Source organism: Pseudophryne corroboree, chromosome 11 (assembly GCF_028390025.1).
Source record: "Pseudophryne corroboree isolate aPseCor3 chromosome 11, aPseCor3.hap2, whole genome shotgun sequence".
NCBI lineage: Eukaryota > Metazoa > Chordata > Amphibia > Anura > Myobatrachidae > Pseudophryne > Pseudophryne corroboree.
In genome coordinates this window covers 289,184,852-289,194,244 of record NC_086454.1, presented here as the reverse complement: position 1 = coordinate 289,194,244, position 9,393 = coordinate 289,184,852, and the positions used below count along the sequence as shown (strand labels likewise).

The 9,393-nt window shown below is 46.0% G+C and overlaps 1 protein-coding gene across 2 annotated transcripts in view; it reads right to left on the bottom strand.

Annotated features, from left to right (window-relative positions):
- Positions 1-6,411: 6,411 nt before the first annotated feature.
- Positions 6,412-9,393, bottom strand: part of DNAAF1 (dynein axonemal assembly factor 1) — a 99,002-nt gene continuing 96,020 nt past the window's right edge. For both annotated transcript variants that reach the window (XM_063945432.1, XM_063945433.1), the window contains one exon: positions 6,412-7,194. In XM_063945432.1, coding sequence (XP_063801502.1) covers positions 7,103-7,194 — 92 coding nt within the window. In that variant the 3' untranslated portion in view covers positions 6,412-7,102. The remainder of the gene's footprint in view (positions 7,195-9,393) is intronic.

The window sequence follows — 9,393 nt, the reverse complement described above, 5'->3', positions numbered from 1 at the left end:
GTAGATGCACACGTTCACAACTGTGCATGCTCAGTTTGCTAAAATTGACAAGATAGAGACAGATACAGACCTGCGTGCGACTCAGAAACAGGCCTAGCATGCAGGGGAAATGTGGGGGAATAGACCGCTTAACTGTACTGAAGCCGCAACCAGTTCCTGTTGGAGCGGTTTAGCGGCACTTAGGGGCTAATTTATAGGTGGACGGAGATATCAGCGGTCACCCATCTGTGAGTTTTTGCAAATACCACTACTCCACCATCAGTCGCACTATCAAAACCTCCACCAGACCTATGGCAGGTGCAGTTTTTCCATCCATGTATGGTCGCGTTTGTGGGTGGTTAAGCATCTGTGTATGCAGCTATTTCACTGACATTCTCATGACACGCCCATAAGATGGACCATCTCTGTGAGTGCACTAAGCCACCTTCCGGTCACTCTCATCACGTTTCCAATACATTTCTGATACCGTGCTTCTCAGTCACAGCAGCACTTCTGTGCGTACATGCAGTGTAACGCATGCATTTTTAGGTATTTTTGAGCATGCACAGTAGCAAAAAAATCGCTCAACTTCATGAACCTCAGCAATGCAAGAAGCTCTGAATTAGAGATATGCAGGATCGGACTTACCTGATTTACGCAGATCTCGAAACGGCATCTTATTGGCTGTCCGGCTGTCACATGTTTTAGATAGCCAATAAGAAAAATACGGATAAATCTGAACATGCGTTAACTTAGCATTAACAACATTTATCTCCAGGCAAGGCTTGGCTTAGTAAATAGACCCCTTTGTCATAAAGGGAACTGGTCTATTTAAAACAGGATATTTGGGATGGAAGTATACTTATAATGTACAGTAGGTAGGAACTCATTATCTTTGCAGTTACCCCAGCAAGAAGGGTGTACTATGGTATGCCTGCGCTTGGGATCCCAGCGCCCAGCATACCATCAGTGGGGGGTGAGTGCAAAAGAGCCCCTTGTGGGCTCACCGCGCTGTGGGCGTGGTGGCGCGCTACTCGCGCCACGTTATTTATTCTCCCTCCAGGGACGTCGTGGACACCCCAAGAGGGAAAATAGTTGTCGTATGTCGGCTGTCGGGATTCCGACACCGGTATGCTGAGCACCGGGATCCCGACAGCCGACATATCTAGTGCCACGCCAGCGGGAATAATAGTGAGAATCAAATACAGTATTATGAAAAGGTTTTATTTTATTTTTAACAATAGGCTCAGAATTACTGTATGTTTCAGACACAAAGCAAATGGCAAAAAGGACAGTATATTATACCTGTATACGTATTTGCAGGTAAGTGAACGGACTAACTGGTTTTTAAGTGAGCTTGACCCATGGCAGAAACGTGAGTTTAAATTTAAATAACTGTGCACAAAACCGGTCCATCCAAAACTGCACAAACAAGTTGAAGTATAAGTCCAGTAATGTCTGTTCTAACTACAAATGTAACATTCCAAAAGACTCACTAATCTTCTATATTACTTAAAGGACCACTCCCAGTTAAATGTTACTCCTTCCGCTTAACGAAACCCTGGCAACTGAGGTCCTATTTCAGATTTGTATGGAAACCCAATGGTTTACATCCAAGCTGATGTTTAGGGATCTGCGCAGGCGCAAGAACCGTTCTGCACATGTCAATCATACTGCACTGCGGTATTTGTGGGGGCAGAGCTTGGGTGGCATCCTGCATCGCTGCCGTGTGTTGGGTTCAGGGTCTGCATCAGATGCAGACTTCCTGGACCTGGGTGTCCGGATCCTACGGCCAGTCTGAGTAAACTTTAGCTTATGCGGACTCACTGTGGTCTGCAAGTGTCGTGAATCGTGACTGATGGTTGCAATGGTGATCCCAGGCTAAAGAGGATCTTGCAAATGTATTCAGGAGGCATCTATCTTCTAGATGCCTCCTGCTGCATTTGCATTTTATTTGCACGGAATTGAACAGCTGCTTCCCTGCGGCAGTGCAATGCTTTATAAATAAGAATCAAGTCCGGAGTTCGGAAACAGTTTGTTTCAGGTCTCTCCAATTGCTATGACACAGGTCCTGTCTTTTTTAGCTGGTTAAAATTTTTAAACAGCCGAATATGTCTGTCACATGTGGATAAGCCTGCGTCAACCAATAGAAAGGGATAAGCTCTTGGGTTTCAGCTTCCTATTGGTCCCTGCAGTCACACCTCCATAGATTGTATATAATATATTAAAGTGTTTGTGCACAATCTCTAGCAGAGATGAGCGGGTTCGGTTGTGCTGCTGAACTGGGCGCAAAGTCAGAGACTTAGGGGGTCATTCCGAGTTGTTCGCTCGTTATTTTTTTCTCGCAACGGAGCGAATAGTCGCTAATGCGCATGCGCAATGTCCGCAGTGCGACTGCGCCAAGTAAATTTGCTATGCAGTTAGGTTTTTTACTCACGGCATTACGAGGTTTTTTCTTCGTTCTGGTGATCGTAATGTGATTGACAGGAAGTGGGTGTTTCTGGGCGGAAACAGGCCGTTTTATGGGAGTGTGTGAAAAAACGCTACCGTTTCTAGGAAAAACGCGGGAGTGTCTGGAGAAACGGAGGAGTGTCTGGGCGAACGCTGGGTGTGTTTGTGACGTCAAACCAGGAACGACAAGCACTGAACTGATCGCAGATGCCGAGTAAGTCTGGAGCTACTCAGAAACTGCTAAGAAGTGTCTATTCGCAATTCTGCTAATCTTTCGTTCGCAATTTTGATAAGCTAAGATTCACTCCCAGTAGGCGGCGGCTTAGCGTGTGCAAAGCTGCTAAAAGCAGCTTGCGAGCGAACAACTCGGAATGACCCCCTTAATCAGGCACATTGAAGGCCGTATTCTGATGGAGAATCTGCACCTGGCATGGTTTCTGCAAGTTTCAATGGTGCAGTCCAATGGTTGTGTCTAAATATACGCACAAAATGGTACTTCAGTAACTAACGATGGTGGTCATTCCGAGTTGTTCGCTCGTTGCCGTTTTTCGCAACGGAACGATTAGGTAGAAAATGCGCATGCGCATAGTTATTTAACACAAAACTTAGTAGATTTACACAAGCTCGAGCGACGTTTTTTCAACGCTCGAGCGATCGTAGTGTGATTGACAGGAAGTGGGTGTTTCTGGGCGGCAACATGGCGTTTTCAGGGAGTGTGCTAAAAAACGCAGGCGTGCCAGGTAAAAACACAGGAGTGGCTGGAGAAAGGGGGGAGTGGCTGGCCGAACGCAGGGCGTGTTTGCGACGTCAAACCAGGAACTAAACGGACTGAGGTGATCGCAGTCTAGGAGTAGGTCTGGAGCTACTCAGAAACTGCAAGGAATTATTTATTAGCAGTTCTGCTAATCTTTCGTTCGCTATTCTGCTAAGCTAAGATACACTCCCAGAGGGCGGCGGCCTAGCGTGTGCAATGCTGCTAAAAGCAGCTAGCGAGCGAACAACTCGGAATGAGGGCCCATGTTCTAAGTGGGCGTCTTAGTCTTTGCACATGCAGATGTACACCAGGAAAGGGCTTGAAGCATGAGCATAGAGTCACACATGCTACACCGGCAAAAGACGCACATACGGACTTAGTGTGTTTCATTAAGTGGCAAACTGTACAACTTTTATACATTTTTGTGAATTTTCTTTCAATGGAATTCATTTATGGGTTGTCCAATTTGTCAGCAATATTATTCTCCACAAACAAAATTGGCAGGCTATTCACACAATGCTGTAGTATACTGTAGTTACACAAAGGAATATTTGAATTAGCTTTTGTTGTGAGACTATGGGCCTGAATCGGTGTATGAAGACGCAGCAGCGATGTGGAAATATGCTAATGCAGCAGGATGCGTCTAGTGTAAATAGACGCCTCCTGCCGGCTTCTGTTGAGTCCTAAAATGCAGCATCTGACCATTCTGCAAAGACATCGGCTACCTAAGTGAGCAGACACGTTCCCATTTTCAGAAACACTGGCCACCCTTGTCCCCGACCCAACCCCAAATGTGTAACTACAATAGATCTTGCAGTAGAAGACCGGCACATGTAACAATCTTCTAACATCAGAGTAGTACACAAACCATCTTATTTGCATACTACTCTGAATCAGATCCTCTGGGGGATAACCTATTAGGCCCGGTAAAACATCGGGTGCGAAAAACGCATATGTTTTTCTTGATTTTTCTTGATGTTTCACCGATATTTTTTTTACAGGCTATCCAGATTGATCGCCTGTAAAAAAATGCCCTTTCTCCCGAAAACACACAGGTTCAGTGAAACCTGTGTGCGAAAACGGTGCTGCTTCTGGGGATTTGGAAGCCCCTGAAGAGCGGGACAACCTGCAGCGTCCCATGTCCACTGCAGCAGCAGCAGGCTGAGACTGCAGGCACCCGGAAGCTGCCCTCGGCACAGTGACCCCCGGCGGAGAAGCAGGGGCAGCCCCGTGACCGCATCCACCCTCTCCTCCGCCCCTGGCAGCGGTCACTTGACGGGGGAGTGGCCATGTAACCGGGGAAGCCGGAGGAGCAGCGCTGCACCGGGTGCTGTCAGGAGCTGGCACCCGGTGCAGCTTCAGGTAAACCCCGATAAGCCACCGCTCGTGCTGGCTTATCGGGGGTAATAGGATAGCCCCCGGCGGGACAATTAGCCCCGGTAAATTACCGGGGCTAATTGGATATCCCCCTCTGTGCACCTGTGGTTTCAGCTGTGGATGGGAAATCAGAGGGTGATGTGACTACACGCATGAAGTCGTACGGATAATTACATTCAGAAAACCTTTTCTGTACTTCATTGTTTCGATACTGTATTACGCTGTTAAGCGCCTTGAGTCCTATTGGAGAAAGAGTACTATATAATTAAAATGATTATAATTATCATAAGGTAGTAACACTGACAGTTTGAATTCCACTCGTAGCACACACCAAACTCCTATGCTATGTCGTCAAGCGACCAGCATAACATCTCCAGCATGGAAGTACCTCCATGGTGCTAGAGGGAACTGCCCCCATGAAGATCTTGGTGTACTGTAGGTGGTGTCCTTCTGGTTGGTGCGCATCCTCTGTGCCCTCGTTGTGCTCTCCCAGTACCTGCTCTGCACACACCTCGCTCTCAGGGGACCTGGACACTCATGCAGGCAGCCAGAGGCTGGGTAACGGAGTGGGGAGCTGGCAGGTCCCTTCCTTGCGCTGTGTTGGTGCCTGGCAGTGTATGAGGTAGATAGGCTGCTGCAGTGCTCAGCAGGGTGTCCCGCATGCCTTGTTACAGTAGTAGTGTTCGGAGGACATCAGCAGCAGCCTCAGACTGTCAGAAAAGAGTAAGGGGACAGCGCAGCTAAAGGGGAAAAGAATCACTCTTCTACAAAGCTGGTTCTGCAGTTTTTCACAAGTGATACTTTAGTTAATGGAACATTATATTATAATGTTTATTAAACTCATAGCTGATATTTTTATCTTGATGGCCCCTAGGTACAGTATGTTGTATCAGCAGATCAGCAACACAATAGCAATCCATGCACTATTACTTCTCTGGTAATATCCATTTTTCAATTCCAATTCATTTTCAAACATGGCACTACCATCCCTATAATTGCTACTACAAAACGTATTTATCCTGCACAAGTATTGGTATTAGATACTTTTGGGGATGTTGGATGTTATTCAGGTTTGTTAGCAAACCAAAAAAGTTAGCAATTGGGTAAAACCATGTGCACTGCAGGAGGAGCAGATATAACATGTGCAGAGAGAGTCAGATTTGGGTGGGGTGTGTTCCAACTGAAATGTAAATTGCAGTATAGAAACTAAGCAGCCAGTATTTACCCTGCACAGAGACAATATAACCCACCGAAACCTAACTCTCTCTGCACATGTTACATCTGCCCCACCTGCCGTGCAGCTTGGTTTTGCCCAATTGCTAACTATTTTGGTTTGCTAACAAACCTGAATAACCTCCATAAACTGTCATGGTGCTTCCTGGGAGAACTTGTAGTTAAATACGAATATGCTTAAACAGTTTTCCAAACACTTTGCTTCTTAAATCAGTAAATGTTATTAATACATTTTGGTATTCATTGAGTCATTTCCCAGGACATCCACACATTTTGCCACATAATATTTACTATAAAAAGTTTATTGCCATTATCAGACTCCTTTTGCACCTGGAGAATAAGGACCTGTGACATATGATGCTGACACAATAGTTATACCCCTTTTCCACTAGCTCAAAAAACACGGGTAAATGCACGGGGGCGCGCATTTACCCGTGTTTTTTGCAAGTGGAAAAGGGTAAACCCGGATCAAGTGATCCGGGAATCCTACCCTGGTAGCTAGCCGGGTTGAACACGTGTTCAACCCGGCTAGCTGTCTAGTGTGAACGGGAGCCGTGTCGAGGTGACACGGCTCCCGTTCACAGTGCATAGGGAAGGCGGCGCTGGGAGATCATGTGATCTCCCTGCGCCGCCCCTGCCGTGTCACTAGAAGCGTCACCAACCCGGCATTTGCCGGGTTGTGACTGCTAATGGGAAAGGGGACCGAGCACGGGTCGCAGCAGGGGGCAGCTCCCGTGTCAGGCTCCCGGCTGCGACCCGTGCTCGTTAGTGGAAAAGGGGTATTACTGAATTTGCACCCCGGAAGGAAGCAAGGAACATGAAAGGATGGCGAAACAGACAGGAAAATCTGCATCCATCATTTGGTATTAGTAACTATCAGTACATTCAGCTATAATCTTATCTGTCAAAATATTATTTCTGTATATGTATCTTGACAACTCAAGGAAGTAAGAATTATATTTGTACATGACAAAGAAAAAGTGTTTTAAAAAAATGTTCATAAATTAAAAAAATGTTTACATTTTTAATAGAATAGTTACTAACTTGAAGTGTCCAATTTTGAAATGTGAAAATAACGCTTAACAGACATACAGTATATATATATATATATATATATATATATATATAAATACTGTACTGTAACTTGTAATATGCTCTTCTGCAGTAGGAGTAGAAGGTTATAGCACAATGCTATGCAATTACTGCCATCGCTGCTGTCTGTCACTGATAAACTCCATCCCAGGACTTTGGCAATGCTAATACAGGACAGGCTCAAGCGGTGCGATAAAAAAAAGGTTTTGTTTGTTTTCAGTCCAACTCATACTCAATGTCATCATCTTCCTGTAACAGCCAAAGAGCCGAAGAGCTTTCTGCCAACTTGTCTTCTCTGTTGATATCTTCTGCAATGAGATCACCACACAAAACATATGAAGGTGAAACTTAGGAAATATCACACATTACATCCTGAGGTAGGGCAGTACAGAGCCTGGCCGGGCCCAGGTTCTTTTCAGGGGGCGTGGTCTAATCATGGGAGGCGTGACCTTGCACATTTAGAAAAAAACGCAGAAAAAGTACTTTATGTGCCTCCCTGGCCAAACTGAAGCCCAGCACACAGCAGCGTGTGCTATGCTAAGGAGACGAGCTGCAAGTGCTGCTGCCTGGTAAGGAGATGGGGGACTTGGGCCCCCTATGGGCCTGAGAAAATAGTACCTCCCCATCCCTCTGCACCAGTGTCCTGAGGTATCAGTAGTACTTAAAATCTACTAACACAAGAAATGTATTACACAAAACAATCTTGATTTTGTACGCATCTCCCTTTATGACACTTTTCACAATAATTTTGCCACTCTAAAGGGGGGTACACACGGGGATAGATGTGCCAAAGATGTGTACTGAGCGATATAGCACAGATCGCTCAGCACACAACTCTGGACGCTCAGCACACAGCGCAATGTGTGTTGAGCGAGGGTAAAAAAAAAAACCAGCGGTGAAGTGAGCCATCTGACTAGATTTGGTAACATGTGCAGAGAGAGTTAGATTTGGGTGGGGTGTGTTCAAACTGAAATCTAAATTGCAGTGTAAAAATAAAGCAGCCAGTATTTACCCTGCACAGAAACAAAATAACCCACCCAAATCTAACTCTCTCTGCACATGTTATATCTGACCCCCCTGCAGTGCACATGGTTTTGCCCATCTGCTAACAAGTTTGCTGCTGCGATCAACTCTGAATTACCCGCACAGAGCGATGTGTGCTTAACTTCTAAAGGGCAGTATTCACGGGCCGATTTGGGGAGAGATGTGTGCTGAGCGGTTCGCTCAGCACACATCTCTTCCCCCGCTCAGCACAGCGCGATGTGGGTGAAGTGATCGACCTGCTAGATTGGCCTGCATGCAGGCCAATCTAGCACCAGCGATAGCGATGCGCGGGGCTGCGCATCGCTATCGCTATGAGGGGTACACGCGGAGAGATCGCTGCTTAAAATCTAAGCAATCTAGTCAGATTGCTTAGATTTTAAGCAGCGATCGCTCCATGAGTACCCACCTTAAGCAATCTATTCAGATTGCTTAGAATTTATGCGCACATCTCTACGTGTGTACCCCCCTTAACCACTTAACGGACAAATTTTTCTCTCCAAAAACCGCTCCGAAATTGTCAGGGTTTTTTTTATGATTGATTTAGGTATAGAATAGTTTAATAAATTAACCAAAATGATTTTCTTTAAAAAAAAATAAAAAAAAAATAAGATTTTAAACCTACCGGTAAATCTTTTTCTCGTAGTCCGTAGAGGATGCTGGGGACTCCGTAAGGACCATGGGGATAGACGGGCTCCGCAGGAGACATGGGCACTTTAAGAAAGACTTTAGGTATGGGTGTGCACTGTCTCCTCCCTCTATGCCCCTCCTCCAGACCTCAGTTAGAGAAACTATGCACAGAGGAGACGGACAGTACGAGGAAAGGATTTTTGTTAAACAAAGGGCAAGATTCATACCAGCCCACACCATTCACACCGTATAACTTGTGTATAAACTAACAAGTTAACAGTATGAAAAAACAACATAGCATCAGTCGGAGACCGATGAAAACTATAACATAACCCTTATGTAAGCAAAACTATATACAAGTCTTGCAGAAGTAGTCCGCACTTGGGACGGGCGCCCAGCATCCTCTACGGACTACGAGAAAAAGATTTACCGGTAGGTTTAAAATCTTATTTTCTCTTACGTCCTAGAGGATGCTGGGGACTCCGTAAGGACCATGGTAATTATACCAAAGCTCCCAAACGGGCGGGAGAGTGCGGATGACTCTGCAGCACCGATCGAGCAAACAGGAGGTGCTCCTCAGCCGGGGTATCAAACTTATAGAACTTTGCAAATGTGTTTGAACCCGACCAAGTTTCAGCTCGGCACAGCTTAGTGCCGAGACCCCTCGGGCAGCCGCCCAAGACAAGCCCACCTTCCTAGTGGAATGGGCCTTGACCGATTTTGGTAACGGCAATCCAGCCGTCGCATGTGCCTGCTGAATCGTGTTACAGATCCAGCGAGCAATAGACTGCTTTGAAGCAGGAGCGCCAACCTTGTTGGCTGCATACAGGACAAAC